We start from the raw sequence: 20,556 nt of genomic DNA on the forward strand, positions 1-20,556 counted from the left end.
TTCACATGTGGCTGACAAGATGAAGGAAGCACCTTATTAATTATCATATCGTACCATAACACAGTGAGTAGTAAATCACAAGCTGCTCATGGCTAAAGAGAGCGTATAATGTATATGACTGTGGCCGCGGATTTTCAATAATCATCCATCATCTAATGGCAGGAGAAGTTAAAACAGGAGGTGAGCTCTGTAGCAGTAGACACATCAGGTCTGAATAGATATTATTTTTGCTATAATGTGACACCAAACCAAACTATTGATCTGCTGCAGGCTCAGATGCCTCAACAGCTTCTCAGAGAGATGGGGTTATTTATGTAACTTTAAATTATGTTACTATTCCCACATCTCAGCGGCTGTTTGGTGTTTATCAGCTAGTGAGCTTCACTGTGACAGACTTTTTCTATTGGATTAAACCAAATGAAGCCCTAATCCTAATCAGAACAGATTAAATTACCCAGATCACTATAATAACTGGATTACACAGACCCCCCACTCAAGACACCCCCGACCTTTTTTTCCTCTATCAAACACACACACACTCAAGGCACAAGCAGGCACACAGTCAGAAATGGTTACATAATGGGGAAAAAAAGGAGAATTTGAGGGAAAAGATGAGAAAGCGAGAAGGATCTTTATTGTGGAGGTGTGCAAGCTAAGAGGGATGAGAGGATGAAACAGTACACACTGAGGCAATACTGAAGGGCAGATGGTCGGCAAATTTCATTATATTAAACACACTCACCCGCTGAATAGTAAGCCCAACACATGAGATACAGAGACCTGCAGACCTGTCGGATTGTGAGCAGTGACGATAGTGTGTGTATGTGTGTGTGTGTGTGTGTGTGTGTGTGTGTGTGTGTGTGTGGTGTCTCTGTGTGGTCCAGGTGTCCGTGTGTGAAGAGAGCAACTCACCCCTTAATTCACTTCTGCCTGGGGAGACTGGTTAGTAAAATCATCATTAGTCAATTCAATACAAGGAGTTACACACACACGTGCATACACACACACACACACACACACACACACACACGACCATGGGTGCTAACAGTATCAGTAATGCAGTGACACAGGGAACAAAAGCCCAGCTGTCACTCCAGAGGCTTACAATCACATATGAATATTCATTACAGCAGAGAGCGACAGAAGGTGAGCTAAGCATCTTCTCAATGCTGTGGAGTCAGCTCCTGCAACTCATCTACACTGATTGAAATATCACGCACAGGCAAGTAAGAGCTTTATAAAATAGGAGCTGAATATTGATTTAAGGTTATCAATTTTGTGTGTGTGCGTGTGTGCGTGTGCATGTGTCAATCAATTTTGCTCATTAATCTCTAAATCAGAATGAGAATCAGATTTATTGGCCAAGAAATGTGCTCAAACAAGGAATCTGACTTGATGGTTTGCTTCCGTAGGTCACATTTAACATAAAAACGCAAAATTATTAAAAAAAAAAAAAAAAAAAGTAGGCCTAGTCATAAAAAAATGTAAAAGTAGTATTAAAAGAAAGTAATATCTCAGTATAAGTAGTAGGCTATATACATTTTTTAAATAGAAATTTAACAAATAGGATGTGAAACATTCACAAAAATATGAGTGCTTATGAAGCTAACTTGATTTCATTTTGGATTCCAGGTATGAAGAGGTCACTAGAAAAGTCTCTAATGCCAGTTTTGTCACGGTAAAAAGTGCATCTGATATCTGTTTCCTGGTGTTGTCCCTACAGTAAATGTAGCAGCATCACCAAGAGTACAACTGCAGTATGGCAGGGCCTCTGGCAGTATTGTAGTACTACTACAAATGGCCAGGCGGTGGTAGTAAACACCCATTGAATTATACAAACCAGGGCGACTGGCTTGGAGCCCATCATGGAGGATCAAATAGGGCGTATCAACGGCTCTGCCCCAATCTACAGAACACACTCTTAGAGCCCGCCTCTGAATGAACGTGATTGGCTGTCACCTTCCCGTATGAAAATTCTCTTCCTCTGATTGGACAACGTTCTTGCCCATCCGCTGTGACAGACACCACTGATAGCTGTTTGGAAAATGAAACTGACTGGCTCATGTCTGACGTCGAGAGGGGGGCAAAGGAAAACGAAAACAAGACGTTTATTTTATAAAAGCCCGGTGAATCCGCTATTTTAAATCAGACGGCGAAGAGAAGAGAGCCAAAGGTAAGAGCCCTACCCAACGGGATTTGGGAGGGGACATCATTTTTGGTGAGAGAGGCGGGCCTAGCTGTTAAACCACGACAACAACAACACTCAATAAATTTCTTTCTGCTGTCTTCGTTGATGTGTCACTGCTAATATCATCTTTAGCAGCGAGTCATCAGTAGGTAGCTAACTATTTCTGACAATGTTTAGGCTTGGCCCTGTACTGTATGTTTGCCTAGGAAAATAAACATGGGCATAACATAATCTTCTACAGTCTGTTGGTTTGTTACAGGTAAGGAGACAGCTGTAAAGATAACCTTTCCTTCTCTTTTGCTTGCAGCCTAGCATGTTGGATAAACACCAGACAGAGCGGGAAAGGACCTAACATTACTAAAATGGAATGGAGGTAAGCATAAATATAGCCCTTATATCTTAGCATTGCTCTTTGACAGTGTGTTGATGGGTAAGAGTAGTGGTTACCAAATCAGGGGTCCTTAAGGAGTGTTAGGGTGTTCCCAGTAAAATTAGGATTAGTTTAATTTCACTTTTATTTCATTTCTTAGAATCAGAGGTTTCCGTTATCCCTCCACCTGCAGTGTGTTTACAACTGCATTATTGTTTGTAACTGTATTGTGTACAGCAGAAATCTCAGAGGGGGGTCTCTGGGACAATACCTTTCTCAAATGGGGGTATGAGGACTTAGGAGTGTCTACATGTAGGCCTGCAGGCAGTGTACATGAACACTGAGAGTAAAGCAGTAACAATGTTGGTAAACTTGAGGCAGAAACCTTTGTTGTTGAGTTAACATTGCATTGTAATACCTTGTTTGTTACTGTTAACATTTGTATTTGTGTGTGTGTTTGTGCATGCATACAAGATCTCATATAGCCAGTGGCAGTTATTTATTTTTTCTTACATTCGTGTTGCGTGCATCCCCATTTGTAAGGTTTTAATTTCAACATCAGTCTAATCATGACAGGGGAAGTAACACAAGCGGGCCACACCACTATTTCCATATTCAGAGCAGTGACTGAGAGATACCCATTTCATTTGCACGGCAGAAAATGTGGCAAATAGCTGTGAACATTGTCATGAAATATTTCCAGGCCACCTGTCACAAACAGAAGTTTACCTGGCCACTTGGGCACATTTTCTATGTCTAGTTTTCTTTCAAATGTAGTCCTGTTTGAAGATAATAGATGCAGGGTGGCATAGTGCGATAGGAGACTGCCGTTCAAATGAAGGATCTGGGTTGGCGCCCCCTGTGTCGGCAAGCATCCACCTTGCTGAAGTGTTGTTGTATGGGGATCAATAGAATACCACATGTTTATAATCACTATTATTCTACAGTGGTCTAGTGATTTTCCAAGATCTAGGCTACTATGAATGGTTTGGCCTAGGTATAGGTTGTGCTGCAAGTCCTCTGTCATTAAGAATGTGATGGTGTCAAACCCTTTTCTTATCATATCACTCTCTTTTCCCTTCTGTTTCCTGTCATCTCTTCCACTCTTCTCTATATCTTCAACCCTCTTGCTATCCCCTCATTCTCCATCCCTCTCTCTGTGGTCCAGTCTGTAGCAGTGGGCTTGGTTACTTGGCGAGACTGAAGCTGTCGTTACCATGGCTCACTTTGACACAGAGTACCAGCGTCTGGAGGCGTCCTACAGCGACTCTCCCCCGGGAGAGGAGAACCTGCTGATGCACGTGCCTGAAGGAGCCAAATGTAAAACACGCAAACAAATCACAAACAAATCATGCACTTCTCACATACAGAAATGCTCCCATACTCCTCTAACTACCTGATAGAGATGCCCTACAACCACGTCATTACTAAAATATCTTGTCTTTTTCAGCCCAATGGCACCACATAGAAAACCTGGACCTGTTTTTCCAGAGAATATCCTTTACATGTTTTGGCATGCATTCCTAATGCGCTGTGTGTCTGAATGTACTGTAGCTGCTCAGTGAACTGGGCTGCCTTGATTTTGCATTGTGAAATTAACTTATATAAAACCTGCCACCTCAGGTGCTCTTATAGTAGTCCTTAACTTCCCTCACATCTATAACCTGCATCAGAAGAATGGATTCACCTGTATGCTGTTGGGAGAGATCTTTGAGCTGGTGTATGTATCATATTCATCATAAATCTACAGTAGGAGGCATGGATATGTTGGAGTGAAAATGCTGTGAAATAGAAGAAACACGTATTGTTGATATCCTTGATAGTTATTCCAGTGACATTTTCATGCACGTCTCAAGTCAGGGAGGAATATAATTTCTCTCTCTCTCTCTGTCTCTCTCTCTCTGTCTCTCTCGCTCATTGTCTTCCCCTTTCTACCCGGCTTCCCTCCCTTTCTCTCTCCCTGCAGTCAGCTGCTGTTTGTGGTTGGCTTCACGTTGTTCCTGGCTAACTGTGTGGACTACGACATCCTCTTTGCCAACAAGTTTGTGAACCACACTGACTCGTCTAAAGTCACCTTGCCTGACGCCTTCCTCCCTGTTGATGTCTGCAGTGCCCGGTGAGTATGAATGACATTTGATTTGTAAAGAAGCTGTAATTGCAGTGTAAGTGTGGCGTAGCTGAGAGTAGGTCTGATGATTGCTGAGTGTGTGTTTAAAGAGGGGATGGTTCTGGGATGCAGGAATCCCAGTGATATATCCATACAAAATGCATTTATCATCAAAGCAGGATTTCTATGCAAGTGCTTGATGTAGATCATCACATGGGACAGTTGTGTCAGATCTTGTGTATTGGTAGTTGATAATTGATGATATCCGTCTGTTTCCATCCATCCGTTTCTTACCTGCTAGTCTCTCAATCATACTTGTTGTGGGACAACAGAAAACTTGGAAGTGATATTTGGCTTACAAGTGTGAAATATTTAGCTTACAAAAAGGCCACTGCATAAGAATGTGTCCCCAAACTCCTCCCACCTTTCAAATTGCATGCACTATCCTCCTGCTTCCCTAGTAATAACATGATTTCAATATTTGTGTTGCCCTTGTGGCTTACAGTGCTAGGGCACATATCACACATTCATGATAGTGTGGGTTAGAGCCCACCTGCTTTCTCTCACACACCTTTTCTGCTTCCACTGTGTACTATCTGATAAAGCAGAAATGTGTTGAAAATATTCCAGCAATTAGATAAGTAACCCATGTTGGATCCAGAGTGTTTGCTGTTGCTCTAAAGATATATTGGAGATGTGAGAGCAATGGTACATGTCTGAGTCTGTCATTGTGCTGTATAATACTTTTATCTTTGTATTAATTAAATAAGTAAATGCATTTCTCCCCCAGGATCCGAGACAATGCATTTGTGATGTTTGTGCTGGTGATCTCCGGAGTGTTTTGGCTACACCGCCTGGTCAAATTCCTCTACAATGTCTGCTGTTACTGGGAGATCAGATCCTTCTACACTAATGCCCTCAAGATGACCATGGTGAGACAGATAATATCATGTCTTAGTGGCATAACTAAGGGTTTATCAAATGCATCCAATAAGATTTCTTTTAATAATGCATAGACTTATTCTATGCATTATGGATTTGACTCCCTAACCCTCACTGTGCTTTCTCTTTGCAGTCAGAGCTACCCTATGTAACGTGGCAGGAGGTTCAGGCTAGGATAGTGGAGATCCAGAAGGAACACCAGATCTGCATCCATAAGAAAGAACTGACAGAGCTTGACATTTACCATCGCATCCTCCGCTTCAAAAACTACATGGTGTGTGCATTTTGAGATTGAATGTCACTTAGACTGTCTGACAAAGTAATCCTTTACCGCTGACGTAACTACCTGCAAATATGATACAATGTGACCTCACTCTTCCTGTACTTCTCCAGGTTGCCATGGTGAATAAGTCTCTCCTTCCTGTGCGATTTCGACCTCCTTTTCTCGGGGAGTGTGTGTTCTACACCCGGGGTCTCAAGTACAACTTTGAGCTTATCTTCTTTTGGGGACCAGGTGTGTGTGTGTTCTCTGTGATTAATGTCTGTGCCTATATTTGTTTGGTGTCTTCTTCAGGTGAACTGGTGTGTGTATGTTTGCGTGTGCACATACATATTTGCCTATGTTTGCATGTTTATGTCATGGTCTATATATATAATATGTATTATTGCAAAGATATCTTCTTTTAACCTCCCTTGTTTATTCCTCGGGTCCCCTTCTAGGCTCTCTGTTTGAGAATGAGTGGAGCCTGAAGCCGGAGTATAAGAGAGGAGGCAACAGGCTTGAGCTGGCAGACAAACTAGCATCTCGCATCCTGTGGATTGGCATTGCCAATCTGCTGTTGTGTCCAGTCATTCTGGTGTGGCAGATTCTCTATGCCTTTTTCAGTTATACTGAGGTAATTGGGCTCCCCCTGTTCACACACAAATACAAACCCTATGCAATTTCCTATTTACACAGAGACATTATTCTTATAGAGAGATACAGAGATAATGGTGTGTGTGTGTGTGTGTGTGTGTGTGTGTGTGTGTGTGTGTGTGTGTGTGTGTGTGTGTGTGTGTGTGTGTGTGTGTGTGTGTGTGTGTGTGTGTGTGTGTGTGTGTGTGTGTGTGTGTGTGTGTGTGTGTGTGTGTGTGTGTGTGTGTGTGTGTGTGTGTGTATAGGTGATTAAGCGGGAGCCTGGTTCTCTGGGAGCGAGGTGCTGGTCACTCTATGGTCGATGTTACCTGCGTCACTTCAATGAGTTGGACCATGAGCTCATGTCACGACTCAGCAAGGGCTACAAGGTCTGCACACCAGGATATTTTCTACCAACAATTGAAGGTCTTAGGCTGCTTGTCCCCAGGGAACCTCACTGCTTTCTTCTCTTTCTTATTTTAAATGGAAAGAACATGATGGTGCCTGGCTGTGCAGAATTTGTTTTTAGTGCTCTAGAGTGCCAGCCGCTAGAAGTTAAAAACATGTCAGCTTCAAGTGCTGTGCTTCAAATGGGTTTTCAACAGCAGTAGCTATGATCAGCCCTTTCCGTAAGCGTCTGCTAGCTATAACAGAGGTGCTTGATAGACAGAGGGTCTTATTCAGTAATAACATTCTCTTGTGCTCATACCATTCTCTTACAATTATGCTCATATTAGTACTGCTCCTCCAGTATCTACTGTATTTTAAAAAATATGTCTAATTCCTCCTTTTTCTGTTCCTCTTTCTCCTCTTTTGTTCCTGTTTATATTTTCTTCTTCAGGCTTCATCCAAGTATATGAATTGTTTCCTGTCACCCCTGCTGACTGTGGTGGCTAAGAACGTGGCGTTTTTTGCTGGTTCTCTCCTGGCTGTCCTCATCGCCCTGACCATCTATGATGAGGACGTTCTAGCAGTGGAACATGTCCTCTCATCCATCACACTGCTTGGAGTGTGTATCACAATCTGCAGGTAGGGATTAGTGTCACCCAGTTTGTCTGTATGCCAGTCTTGTCTATCTGAATACACACACGTATGCAGGCATCTAAACACACATATCTATCTATCTATCTGTCTACCTGTCTGTCTGCCTATCCCATCAATCTTTCTAATCCATCCATTCTGTCTTCCAAAGTCTCAACTGAAACGCTGTTGCTCCCCCTGTCTCTTCCCCTTTTCCTCCCCCTCTCTCTCTCTCTTCAGGTCATTTATTCCTGATAAGCACATGGTGTTTTGTCCTGAGCAGCTGTTGCGGGTGATCTTGGCTCATATCCACTACATGCCAGACCACTGGCAGGGCAACGCGCATAGATATGAGACCCGTGACCAGTTCTCCCAGCTCTTCCAATACAAGGCTGTGAGTACCACTGTTGGATTGGAGAAAAACACAACAAATCAAAACGAGTAGAAAATTTCCCTTTCAAAGCAGTGTTTGGTGGTGACATTTATCACATCCTTTCAAAACATTTTTAACCTATTATTTATCCAGGGAGTATTAACTGAGCATGCATGCTCTTTTTCGCCTATGGCCGGCTTAACACTCAGACAGTTACTCACATTCACACCTTGGAGCTGCCCAGTACTACCACAGTCCTCAACTATTAGCCACTGAGCAGCTCCACTGAAGCAGTTGGGAGCTAAGCACTATACTCGAGGGCACCTTCATGGTACTTGTTAAAAGAAGGGATTCATTTTGCCCTCACAGAATTTCCAAGCTGGTTGGGATTCAAACTGCCAACCTCCCAATCACGAGTCTTTTTCTTTAACCACTATGCTACTACCACCCCCTACTACTCAATCAAAACGAATGTGTCATTTAACATAACATCATTTCAACTTTTGAATCAGAGGTTCAGTAAACTTTTTTCATCTGAAACTGAACTTATCCCTACTTTGCTATGTGAGCATACGGTGTTAACCCTTCCCTTCTCTGTTTGCATTCAGGTGTTTATTCTGGAGGAGCTGATAAGTCCAGTGGTGACTCCGTTCATCCTGATCTTCTGTTTGAGGAGGAAGTCTCTGGAGATCATTGACTTCTTCAGGAACTTCACCGTGGAGGTGATTGGGGTGGGAGACACCTGCTCCTTCGCCCAGATGGACATCAGGCAACATGGACACCCTGCGGTGAGGAACTCCCACAGACACATACACTTGCATGAAGACACTATTTTGAAGTACTCACCTATTGGCATGCATTAGATTAATTGAAAAGTTGCAATACAACAAGTAATAAAACAAGTAATACATGCAATTGCAGGGAAGAACAAAAGCCCAGGTTGAATCACAGTTTGTAACTTCTGAGCATAAAAACACAGAAAGTCAGAGATTTCACTCTTCACTCTCGCATTCACACTTGGGTTACAGCAACACAGCTGAACGAGGGAGCTTTGTGTATATGTGTTGTGACAATCTCTCTCCTCCCTCTGTAGTGGATGTCAGAGGGGAAGACAGAGGCGTCTATCTACCAACAGGCAGAGGACGGGAAGACGGAGTTATCTCTGATGCACTTTGCCATCACCAACCCCCAGTGGCAGCCTCCCCAGGAGACCACACACTTCATCAGCCAGCTGAAAGAGAGGGTACAGAGAGAGGCCACCGGGGCTCCTGCAGACGCACACACACTCAACTCATTGTCAGAGTCTGAGGTAGGGAGATAAACGGACATTCACACGAGTATCGCAATATGTGGAAAGAATAAGTCAGTGGTTTATTTAACTGAATGACATAGGCGATTATGAGTTAAATATCCTTAGAGGAAAATTTGGATTTACCCTCCTGTCTCTCTCCCTCTCCTTCTGTGTCCCTCTCTCTTTGTCTTTCAGCCGAGGAGTCTCGTTGCTAACCTCTTGGCAGGTCCGTCTACACTGGCCTCCGTTCATTTTGGCCGGGACAGCTCTTTGACCAACCGCGCAGCGGTCGGCATGAGCGACGGGGCGTCTGCCTTGCGCTCCCTTTCACCAATCAGCAGTAGTCTTCACCTGAGAGGCAGCCTGAGTGCAGCTCATAGGGCTGTTGGCCACACCTCAGCCATGAGCAGGCCGATGGCAGGCTCTGGGTAGGATGATGCTCCTTCAGAAACATGCTGCAACTAAATTCCTTTTTAGACTATATCTTTCACTCACAGTAGAAATACTGACTGAACTGCTGGACGGACGCTAAAAATAGATTTCAACTCACATTTCAAAGTACAAATCTAGCATACTAAATTTGCAAGAGCTTTGTCTTCGCTAACCTTGCTGACAATCTATTCTGCATTCTTCTCCTCTCTTCCTTTGCCAATCTCCTTTACTGTTGTCCTCTTCTCACCTCTTCCCGCTCCCTCCCCTCCCCTCTCCACTTCCTCATCCCATCCACTCTGCTCTTCATTCTTGCATCCATTCCTTCACCAGGACTGATGCCCGGACTGTCAGCTCAGGCAGCAGTGCATGGGAGGGTCAGCTGACCAGCTTGGTCCTGTCAGAATACGCCTCCACTGAGATGAGCATCCATGCACTTTACATGCATGAGGTAAGAGTGTGTGTGTGTGTGACAGGAAGACACAGGAGAGAGCAAGCTGCCTGAGTCACAAAGTGAATGAAGTACAAAGTGTTCCCACATCTATCCTCTGATTCTGAATATCTGGCAAATCTCCTTCTCCATCTTGTCTCCCTTCCCTCCGTCTTTCTCCTTTCATCTGTTTGTCCCTGTAGCTCCACAAGCAGCAGTCTCGCGGTGAGCTGTCTCGTCACACATGGCACAGGCAGGAGAGCGACGACAGCAGCGACAGCGTCCCCGACGACGTGAGGAGCGACCCCAACCCTCACCACAGAACCCTCCCCCGCTCGCACACTTTCCCCACCTTAGTTGCCAGTCCCAGTGCCATTCCCAGCTCAGCCTCAGCCATCAGCACTACCACCCCAGGTCAGGAGGGGGCTCCACTACAGAGCAGCAGCCAGCGCCGCTATGGAGGAACCACCACAGGTAGCTATCATTGTGGTTATTGGAATGTTTTTCTTATCCCAGTCAGGCTCAGAATGGCACAGGAATCATTTTCACTTGCTATTCCACTTGATGTTATCATCACCCTTGTCAAGATAATTGCCTCTGTTATATCATTACATTGTTGCTACAATCCCTGTACATTCAACTGATACAAATCAGTAAAAACATGCTGATAGAAAGAGCACACATTTGGGAAAAGAATAAAATTTAGAAAGAGACATGGGATCAGGATGGGATGGGAAACATATTGATGAGATATCTGCAGAACAGAAAAATGTTCTTAATCCTGATATAAAAGTGAGTAGTTAAGTCTATTTCCCCCGTCTACTAATTTACATCTACTCCTTCAATTAATCTCACACTGTTATATATGAGGCTGCTATAAGAGAAGTAGGATTTCCAATGTATTTCATAATTTGTTGAACCAATGGAGGACAATGTACAGTCCCATGACACTGTAATGACACCTTGTAATGTCTTTTTTGTCTCGCAGACTCTTTAGGTGCAGGGGGCAAGGTGGTGAGGTCGGCACGGGTGCCCATGGGAGGCTGGGCAGAGGAGGGTCAGGCAGGACTGCGGCACCATGACCCGGTGCCAGAGGAGAGCTCTGAGGACGAGATGCCTCCTCACATACACAAGGTGAATGTGAGTGTGAATGTGTGTGTGAGGGTGGATCGTGGTGGGGTGTTAGTGTGCCTGTGTGTGTGTGCACTGCAAGTAAATAATTCTTGTAATTCTCTTTCTCTCGCTTTAGGTGACATAACTAATCAATGAGAATGTGAGCATCAACCTCCTTCCCTCTGGTGGCACCCAAACACACACACTCATACTCGACCGAACTCTGACCCAAGATTCACCATCTGATCTGACGCGGATGAAGATGGACACGTGCGAGAATGGCATACCATGATATTTAACGGGTGAAATCATCCTGACAACTATAGATGGATGCCACCATCGGCCAAATAGACAGTGGGCTGATGACATCCATAACTTACCATATGACTTGGTATATGCCTAAACAGGCAGACAGGGTGAATCTAAACCCATGTATCAGAATAGGACCTACAGGATCAAGTTTCTTCTAATAACCACCGATTCCATCAGATTACACTACGCTCTTTTATACTATGTCGAAAGATTACACAATGAAAGTGCATGTGTCACTGAGATGTAAACACTCAGCACTGCTGGAGACATACCATTCTGTTAGCAACTTTATAACTGTTAGGGCAAACTGTCTGTTTGCCCTAAATGTGATCACAAAAACAGAAGTTATATTATTCTCTGTTGTTTCTCCCTTTTACAAACCAGGTAATGTGGTAAGAGAAATTTAAAAAATGTGATTGTTAGTTTAAAACAATGTCTTCAGTGATGACAGTGTTCTCTAAAGTGTTTAGAAATATGCCTGTGACGAACTGACTTTCATTGGGTGTATCTGTTCCTGTACCAGTGGCAAAGAGACGATTTATCTTACTCTCCCCCCCCCGTCTCTTTCGGCTTGCAGTCTGCGTCTTTGCGAATCTTGTGGGCCTCAAATAGTATAAAATGCATCTGACATTTTTTTAATAAGATCATTTTAGTCCTTCAGGATTTTTTTGATTCTTTCTTGTATTTATTGCACTTCCAAGTTCTAAGTGAATGTTCTGAAAAGTTCTGAAACTCCTCCCAAAGTCTGGCTGTGTTTGCACTGGTAGACTCCTGAAAAAACTCCAGACTCCAGAAAAAAATTAATACTTGTACAAATTAGCCAGGTATACTGCACGCACACATGCACTGTGTAAATAAATGCTATCAGGTTATTTCACAGAAAACATAATCAGAATGTTGGATTATCAAATTTACAACATGGCCAGCATTTTGTCATGTGTATGCAACCAGAGACGTATGTGCTGTATGCGAGCGAATTTCAGACGCATTCAGAGTTTTTGTTTATCATTCATTGTTCTTCAGTAGACTTGCTAAAGGCTTCAGTAAGCAAACAGGGCTGTTTTAAACATGTAACATTGACCTCTGTGCCATACTATAAAGCCCTTAAGCACAAGTGCATGACCATCCACCCTTCCTTTTTAGAGAGCGAGACAGTTATAACCGGATCATCCCACAGCAAGCCTACAGCACCACGACCATCCTCCTACATCATACTCACAGTCATGGCTTCCAGTCACAGCTTGCATGTTGTTTCTGTTCCACAATCATGAATCCTAACTTCTTTAAAAGACAAGTATGCACTTTAATAATTTGTTGACGTGGAGGGTGTCACTTAAACTTGGTTTCTTTGTATGTTTGTGTTTTCTTTTATTTATCAAAAGGGATGTGCCATGATGATTGACAGGTGACCTTGTGAATCAAGATCATATTTGCTGTTGTGTTTTTGGATCAGCAGAATTGACCCACTGCTGGACTATAATGTCATGGTCATGGAAAGGTAGCTCAACTAGAAGGATGCCTGTTGTTATTTTTATGTTTTATAGATCCTGTAAATTACCATTTTGTACAGTTGTAAATTCATCAATAAAATTAAGTCATGGCGATGATTTTGTGTTGTTGGAAAAACAATCACATTTGCAACATTTTTTATTAATGATAGCACAGACAGCAGCAATGGGACTTAGGGTAGACTACATACTAGCCTAGATCACTACTTTGGGTACATATAGCGCGTAGTCTTCACCAAAATAATGACTGCAGTTCGTTGTGTTATAACTTAGCTAACTGAGAAGCACTAGTCGCAAAACGTACGAGAGTTGGCCATGGCTGCAGCAAAGGTGACCGAGGTATGGCACACTTTCAGAAACTTTTGAAGAAATAGTTAAATTCAGGAATAACGGATCGTTGTGCCCAGTGGTTAACTGGCTACATGTACACATCAAGAAGACTGCGGCTGCGGCTCTTTACGCTTTCGTTTGTCAAAGGGCGGTCCTCATCACTGCATTACGAAAACAAAAACTGCGCACTTCATGACGTCTTGAAATTTTTAAGGAAAGTAGCGTTTCATGAATAGCAGAGCCCGGATAGCTCAGTCGGTAGAGCATCAGACTTTTAATCTGAGGGTCCAGGGTTCAAGTCCCTGTTCGGGCGAACATATTTTCGTCGGGCATTTGTACTTTGTAGGTGACATTAGGCCGCTATTCATTCATAAGCATCTCATCGTCGTAATAGTTTGTTACCTCCGCCAAGGAGGTTATGTTGTCGGTGCCGTTTGTTTGTTTGTTAGCAGGATTATGGAAAAACTACTGGCCCGATTTTCATGAAACTTCGAGGAAGGGTGTAGCATGGGCCAAGGAAGAACCCATTACATTTTGGAGCGGATCCGGATCCGACACACGAACAAGCAATAATAGCACGAACCTTGGCAGAGGTCTGCGCTCTCCGAGTGCCCTTCTAGTTGGGAATGAAATACCGGTAGTACACTTTGGTAAGGCTCGTTGCAACTGGGTAACGGCGGCGATGAGGCGTAATGTTAAAAAAAATTGGCAACGCAAATGATCCATACATCCGTTCTTCTTCAAAGTGGGTGCTAAACGACACCTAATAGTAGTAATATAATAGAGTGGTGATTTTCGGTCAGCGCATTAACATTTACCTGTGATGCGGTCCGAGGTGTTTTTCAACGGTTTCGAACGTGTCTCAGCCAATCAGAGATGAGGCTGTATGCGAGCTGATTCACCTTTCTTCCAGCAATGTAAAGGGGATGTTAATTTGTTATTGTATAGGCTATACATTAAACAGCATGTATTCTTTGAAAAATGTAATTTTTAGGTAGGTGTTTGAGAACTTTTAATGATTCTGTAGGCAAAGGATCTACATTATTATTATTTTTTATCTCCTTTACATGCAAATTTTTGGAGACAATAAAATGACAACCAAAGTCTACAACTATAGACTCTTGCTTGGCTTTGAAGGTCATAAACACCAAATTTTTCAAAAATAAAAATTACATACTGTAAAAATCATACTGGCAGCCAAAGATTCAACAACACGCTTACAGTGTAATTCAATCTGATGCATGTGCAATGTGAGTTCTGCGTCTCTCTCTCTCTCTCTCTCTTGTAAGACTAAGAAGCACACATTCATAAGCAAACTCACAATTTCCATCATTTTTTTTAGGTCCTTTTAATTTTCCTTAGTTGTGGGTGTTGCTAGGACTTCTCACTGTGTTTTCCATGCAGTTTCAATTCATTGTACGTCACAGACTGAGTGGGACTCTGGTGTGGTCAGAGAGAAATGGGACACACAAACACAGACACACACAAACACATTTGTTAAAATTCACAAAATAATACTGTGGGTATGTGTGTGTAAGCGCTCTCATGAGCCTTACGCATTGAGTGGTGGGAGCGTAACAGGTCCCGTCACATGGTGTATGGATGGTAGGTGTCCCCCTGCTTGTCCTGCGGGGACAGATGACACCATTGGCAGCCATGGAGGATAGCCAATAGGAGGCAGCTGTGGAGCAGCAGGAGTGGGACCATAGTGATGATGATGATGGACAGCACTTCCTCTTGGTTTGACGTCTGGCCTCACAACAATAGGGTTTCCCTGGTAACCGTCCTGGAAATACAGGAGTGAGATTTTGGTGAGAGACAATGTGCGAAGAGAGAGTGAAGACTTGATGAGACCCGACTGTGCTTTGTGTGTGTGTGTGTGTGTGTGTGTGTGTGTCTGTGTGTGAGATACTGACCTGGCCAAGATATGCAGTGTGTGTGGCAGAGTGACTGGGCCCTCCAGGTGGCGATAGCGCCATAGGAGGAATAGCTTTCAGCATCATGTTGTGCATGATGATCTGGTGCATCTGGGCATTTTGCATCAGCATCAATTCCACCATGTCTGACACACACACACACACACAAAAGTATAAATAAGGGGACACTTGAATAAGATATTTTGGTTGTATATTTTGCTGCAGGATACCCTCTTTGATGCTGCCTGAGCGCGGTGCAGGATAGGGCTGAGGTGGGGGAATCTGGGTGATCAGAGGCTGCTGTTGTGGCAACTGTTGTATGATAGTTGCAGGCTGCTGAGGTATCTGCAGATAGAGATAGATAGAGAGAGAGAGACAGAGATAGAGAGAGAGAGAGAGAGAAAGGGGGAAATATCACTACTTTATTTCATTTGTGTAAGGATGAGACACTCTACATTGTCCATTGTAGGTTGAAACCGAAATGTATCTCACATCATCTCTCCCCATTCAATAACAATATATGTTTCTACTCTACTCGCTCCTATATGATCTTATTTTGAAGTAGCCTAAAATCACCTCAACCTTTCTCCTTATCTCTTTTTTTTCACACTTTTCTATAACACTGTCATTCTGAGGTTAAAAGATTATTGCCAGGGTACTATGGCTCTAACCCTCGCTTGTTTTGTTGGTGATCAATGAATTGAAGCTTATTCTACTGTTGCCCTCATTGTAAGTCACTCTGGATAAGATTTGAGCGTTGAGTGTCTCACAGTCTGTTGGATGATGCGAGGGGGCTGAGGCGGGGCGGGTGGTGGAGGGAGCAGGGCGGGCAGAGCCGGAGCCGGGTGGTGGATGTGGATGGGGGCCGGGGGTGGCTGAGGTAGCTGAGGTGGCTGCAGGGCGGTGAGGAAATCTGGATGGTATCGCCTACATGTGCCTCCCCAGGTCTGAGGTCTGGTGAGGTCCTCCAACATGTGCTGCTCCTGCAGAGGAGATACCACAGACACAGACAACACACACAGACAAACACATCATACACTTCTCACAGTCTCAGATGGAAGAGTAAATGCTCAAGACATTAGTGAAAACCTATTAACTCCTATTTACTCTACCTCTCTTCCTTTTTTTGTTTTTGTAGGTTTTACATGTTGTGGCAGGTTTTGTAGTCTACATATTGCTAAAAGACTGATATCGCTTTCTACAAGTAGTATGAGTTGAACAAGAGCATTTTAAATCAATGAACAATCATCAGATGATTAGCATTGTAATACTGCTAAGTGCTAATCCTAATGAAAGCAAATGGTATATGACGGAAACAAACATGTTTTTGTAGAAAACAATGTTTACTAACCCTCAGTCTTTGCAGAAGGTCTCTTTTTCGCCTCAGTGCACAGTGCAGTGCATCCATCCGTCCATCATAACTCCCTGAGCAAACACAATCATGTTTTCAGAAACAAACCCCTGAATCATTTAACCTCACCCATGTTTTCCTCCTCTACTTGCTCCAATGTCATGTTTTGAAGTAAATAAAACCCCTTACCTCTTCCATTAGCTCGTACTTCTCCTGTTTCTTTTCCTATAGCACTTCTTATTTACATGACGGTGACAGGAAGGGAATTATGACTAATTCTCATTATTACCATTGATTATTAATAATGTTGGTGATCTAGGAATTGAAGCTTATTCTACTGTTGCCACCATGATAAATCTCTTACTTGCAGACAGGGCAGACTCTGCTCGGTTGTCCATATTGTCCTTTTCGTTTTCCAGTCTCTATGAATGTCAGTATACAGCATTCGTTAAAGATTTGGTGTGTCATTCTCATCCGATAACTAAAGTGAAAGAAGCTCTAAAATGCCTTTCCACCTCTGAACTAAAGCTATCTATCGTAGTCTAACTTTTCACCTACCTTCTCCAGCAGTTTCAGTTTGAGTCTAGTCATCTGATCAACCATAGGATCTGCCATGCTAAAAGATGAGAAGGAATAAGACTGTTGGTATTCTCTGTGCTGGAATGAACATAACAGTAGGTTGAAATGTGCACAGACACAAACATACAGACCCTATGTCTTTAAATATATAATTTACCTCAACTCACGGTATTTCGAGTCACACACACTCGGCATCCACCTTTGTGTGTCCATGCCAAACTAAAGCCACAAAGCGGTTGCCATGGGACACAGCTGTTTACCACAGGCATTCAACCACGACTTTCCTGCCTGCTTGGTTTCTATGCTGCTCCCTTTAATGAGAGAGAAACATCCTGACAGACTGGCCTGCAGCTCACCTCAATGGGCAGATACAGTATAACAGCAAATAAACAGAAATAGCATTGCTTTGCATACATTTTTTGTAAATGTATATTATTAGACACATAGAGACAGATATTGTAGATGGATAGATAGATAGATAGATATGATGAAGATGATGTATGTAGGATGTATGTAAATGTAGGTCATTTACTCTGTTATCATTAGGCTATTATTATTCTATTATCATTATTTAAATAGATCTAGTGTGATGTGTGAATGCCTGTAAACTGATGATTCACCCAGTTTTTGTATGCAACACACACTTCATTTTACCCGCGCCTCATGGCGCTATTTGCTCCTCAACCAGTGGTAAACGCACGCACTTTCAAAACACAGCAACGAAGTGGAGGGTATTTTTTGTTTTATCCCACACTGATTGGCTACATGCGGCGACAATCACAGTTTTGGCGTCTGTAGACAGTCATCTAATTGGTCTATGAGTCAGTTTTGAGTGATGCAGTAAATGGGAGGGATTTTTTACTTATGCGGAAATATATTTAAATGACACAAAATCTATTGGCCAAAAAAATGGTACGTAATGAGTTGATTGGTTCGTTCATTCAAGGAAACTCGATAAGGGCGGAGTTGAAAAGACTTGGCGGCCATATTGAATATTATCTGTTGACAGTTGTTTCTACAGAAATCTCAGAGTCTGTTAAGATTTTGTTTGAACTTATAGTCGAGTGACGGTTTTCAGCTGAATTGGGACACTTGTCCTAAACTTTTAATGGTTTCGTTTTAACCAGGAGATGGATGAAGATGAGCGACAGAGGAAACTAGAAGCCGGAAGAGCTAAGGTTTGTTGCTAACATTGGCTAGCTTCTGAACCCAGGCTAATGCTGGCTGCTAGCAGTTAGCCAACTCTTTTGTTATAGTCCTGCGTTTGACCAATGCTAAGTATACCCACCCCCCAAACTAGTGATATTCAAGTGTCCGTTTTGTTTCTCGTTGCTTGGTTTCTAATTGCACGTTACATTACAGGCACTTATTGCTGCTTTACACATTTGCCGCGCATACACCGCGGTTTGATCATTATCAAAGGCATGATATGGTTGCACTTCACGAATACTATTAACGTTACTTTCTGGCTTTATCAGATAATCTCGTACACTCAGGGCCCAGTTCCAACAGAGACAGAAAGATACATATTGTGTCTTAATTAGGCTCAAAGTCACACTTACAAATAGTACATTTGGGGAAATCAGTTTCAAACTCATTTGTGCTGAATTGTTGTCTTGGAGCTCTATCAAGGTGCGTTACAGGTGCATCTTCTGTCCTCACTGTAAGTTTTAAGTTCCAAGATTTTGTTTTGCTAACGTTATGTCAGTTTTAAGTTTAAAATACATTTACATGTATTTTCAAAAGCTGAACTTGGAAAATTGCAAACTAAAACACAAAACAACAAAGTCCATTTTTCACCCGTGTTCAAGTACAGGCATTACCGATATAGACAAACCCTACAGCTATAACATTTGCCTTCATTAAAAACACACATTTGCTATTACTCATTGTCAGTAAATTACCATTGTTGGTCATCATTGTTGCATTTAGCCCTGTCAGTCAAGTCAAGAATGAAAAATAAGACCAACCCTTTGTTTTAATTTTCAGTGCAGAAGCTACTCTTTTATGTGTACATATGGAAATTGGCTTTGTGTTTTAAAGCCAGGTGTAACTGGGGTCTGTAAGTGTAACATAAGGGTTTTGGTGTTAACAGTTTTTATAACATGAATTCCCCCAAGGGGATTAATAAATTGCTATCTTATCTTATCTTATGATCAATTCAGAGTCCTAATGTTAGTGGTTAGTTGTTAAGCTAATGTTAGTTCCCACTAGCTGTCTAACCAGGCAGGTAATATTAACGTGTATCTGCCTGATGACTACAAGAGCAGATAGGTGTTGTGGTGTAATATTAGGCTCACTGCATATCCCAAGTGGCATGCTTTTCATCCATCTGTGAAACATTGCTGTTGTGATCACACTGCAAAATTGGCGTGGAAATGTCATGCATACTAATTTTGCTTACAGCTATTTTAACCGGCAAGGAGTTGTTTGTACTAATGTGGTGTTAGTAATGGGCCAGTAATCAAGAACAGCCTACCCTGCATTGCAAGCAGACAACCCTGTCACATTGTCTAAAAACTAGGTTGCTCATTGTAAATAGCTGGCTGAAATGCGCTTCTTCAGACATTGTATTGCACTTCCAGCTCAGAACAAAACAATGAGGGCGCTCAACAATAGCAGTGTTACCTATCAGTGTGATGCATGACAGTGGTGAAATAACTCAACTGAACCGCTATTATTCCTTATGACAGAAATCCAATATGCCACGAAGTCAGTCGGTAAGTATAGAAACTGGTGATGAGCAGAGACATTGGACTTTGTCATGGGAATGTGTGTCTGTGGTTATTCCTGTGATTTCTGCCTCCTTGATTTTTTTTTGTTTGATTCTTTTTCTTTTGGGTGGAAAATCAGGGCTTTCTTCTGTTTTTCTGCACTGGGATGTGATTGCAGTAGACTTTGAGATGTCAGGTAGCCCTTCATCAAAGAATCTCTTGCAATACCCTTTGTAGTTGCTGTAAACCTGTGGTGCATTCGCGGTTTGGTGGGCTGAATGTCTAATATGGCTGCCTACCTTTTCCCCCTGTTCGTTTTTTTTATTTATAACACTGTGTCATGCTGATTGCAGTCCATCAGGTGGTGCAATGAGCCCATGAGATTTGATAAAGGCTTGCATCTCACATGGATGCCGTTGCTATGGTAATGCAGGGCTGTCAGTCGTCTTTACTGTGTTGGACACATCGAGAGCTCTGATTCTCAGCCAAAACGAAAGCATGCCGTGTATGCATGCATGCACAGACACACACACACACACAAATACACACACAGAAAGATAGGCCACCATTAGACACAGCAGCCTGCCCCCGCCTCAGTGTTGGTATTGTTTAGAGCACAACAGCAGCATTCAGCATTAAGTCCAGTTACATCTCATGTGGACGCAGCCAGCTTCCGCCAGCCAGTTAG

At 42.8% G+C, this 20,556-nt stretch overlaps 3 protein-coding genes and 1 non-coding gene across 5 annotated transcripts in view; 3 read left to right on the forward strand and 1 right to left on the reverse strand.

The window, feature by feature from the left end:
* The first annotated feature begins 2,043 nt into the window (after nucleotides 1–2,043).
* On the forward strand, nucleotides 2,044–13,068 carry atg9a (ATG9 autophagy related 9 homolog A (S. cerevisiae)). The gene is made up of 20 exons (XM_071517418.1): nucleotides 2,044–2,173; nucleotides 2,496–2,561; nucleotides 3,727–3,878; nucleotides 4,009–4,052; nucleotides 4,214–4,278; nucleotides 4,525–4,674; nucleotides 5,456–5,597; nucleotides 5,741–5,881; nucleotides 6,001–6,121; nucleotides 6,328–6,503; nucleotides 6,769–6,891; nucleotides 7,344–7,531; nucleotides 7,763–7,916; nucleotides 8,504–8,683; nucleotides 8,989–9,204; nucleotides 9,382–9,614; nucleotides 9,949–10,066; nucleotides 10,249–10,519; nucleotides 11,034–11,179; nucleotides 11,295–13,068. The coding sequence occupies exons 3-20, from the start codon at nucleotides 3,776–3,778 to the stop codon at nucleotides 11,301–11,303; spliced, it is 2,580 nt and encodes an 859-aa protein (XP_071373519.1). The 5' UTR covers nucleotides 2,044–2,173; nucleotides 2,496–2,561; nucleotides 3,727–3,775; the 3' UTR covers nucleotides 11,304–13,068.
* A 480-nt stretch (nucleotides 13,069–13,548) lies between these two features.
* Nucleotides 13,549–13,621, forward strand: trnak-uuu (transfer RNA lysine (anticodon UUU)). The gene has a single exon. It is a non-coding gene; the product is annotated as a tRNA-Lys (tRNA).
* Nucleotides 13,622–14,860: 1,239 nt separating this feature from the next.
* Nucleotides 14,861–17,190, reverse strand: cunh21orf58 (chromosome unknown C21orf58 homolog). The gene is made up of 7 exons (XM_071517425.1): nucleotides 17,134–17,190; nucleotides 16,940–16,997; nucleotides 16,576–16,649; nucleotides 15,995–16,207; nucleotides 15,455–15,569; nucleotides 15,225–15,370; nucleotides 14,861–15,094 (listed from the first exon to the last, which is right to left on the reverse strand). Exons 1-7 carry the CDS (start codon nucleotides 17,188–17,190, stop codon nucleotides 14,861–14,863), a joined length of 897 nt encoding a protein of 298 aa, XP_071373526.1.
* A 997-nt stretch (nucleotides 17,191–18,187) lies between these two features.
* The window catches only part of pcnt (pericentrin), a 39,364-nt gene continuing 36,995 nt past the window's right edge, over nucleotides 18,188–20,556 (forward strand). For both annotated transcript variants that reach the window (XM_071517419.1, XM_071517420.1), the window contains exons 1-2: nucleotides 18,188–18,332; nucleotides 19,848–19,874. In XM_071517419.1, the coding sequence (XP_071373520.1) occupies nucleotides 18,285–18,332; nucleotides 19,848–19,874 (75 nt within the window). In that variant the 5' untranslated portion in view covers nucleotides 18,188–18,284. The remainder of the gene's footprint in view (nucleotides 18,333–19,847; nucleotides 19,875–20,556) is intronic.

Source organism: Centroberyx affinis, unplaced genomic scaffold (assembly GCF_046629955.1).
Source record: "Centroberyx affinis isolate AG114_WGS23_722 - 3 ecotype Tasmania unplaced genomic scaffold, CSIRO-AGI_Caff_v1 ptg000491l_1, whole genome shotgun sequence".
Classification (NCBI taxonomy): Eukaryota; Metazoa; Chordata; class Actinopteri; order Beryciformes; family Berycidae; genus Centroberyx; species Centroberyx affinis.

Bases quoted from the DNA above. Each gene is read 5' to 3' on its own strand.
- cunh21orf58 (XM_071517425.1), bottom strand. From the start codon at position 17,190: ATGGCAGATCCTATGGTTGATCAGATGACTAGACTCAAACTGAAACTG. The intron at 16,208-16,575 runs GTTAGTAAACAT...TCTCCTCTGCAG, and splicing joins ACCTTCTGCAAAGACTGAGG to GAGCAGCACATGTTGGAGGA. The intron at 15,570-15,994 runs GTGAGACACTCA...CTCTATCTGCAG, and splicing joins CTCGCATCATCCAACAGACT to ATACCTCAGCAGCCTGCAAC.
- atg9a (XM_071517418.1), top strand. From the start codon at position 3,776: ATGGCTCACTTTGACACAGAGTACCAGCGTCTGGAGGCGTCCTACAGC. The intron at 3,879-4,008 runs GTAAAACACGCA...TGTCTTTTTCAG, and splicing joins CGTGCCTGAAGGAGCCAAAT to CCCAATGGCACCACATAGAA. The intron at 4,053-4,213 runs ATATCCTTTACA...AACTTCCCTCAC, and splicing joins TGGACCTGTTTTTCCAGAGA to ATCTATAACCTGCATCAGAA.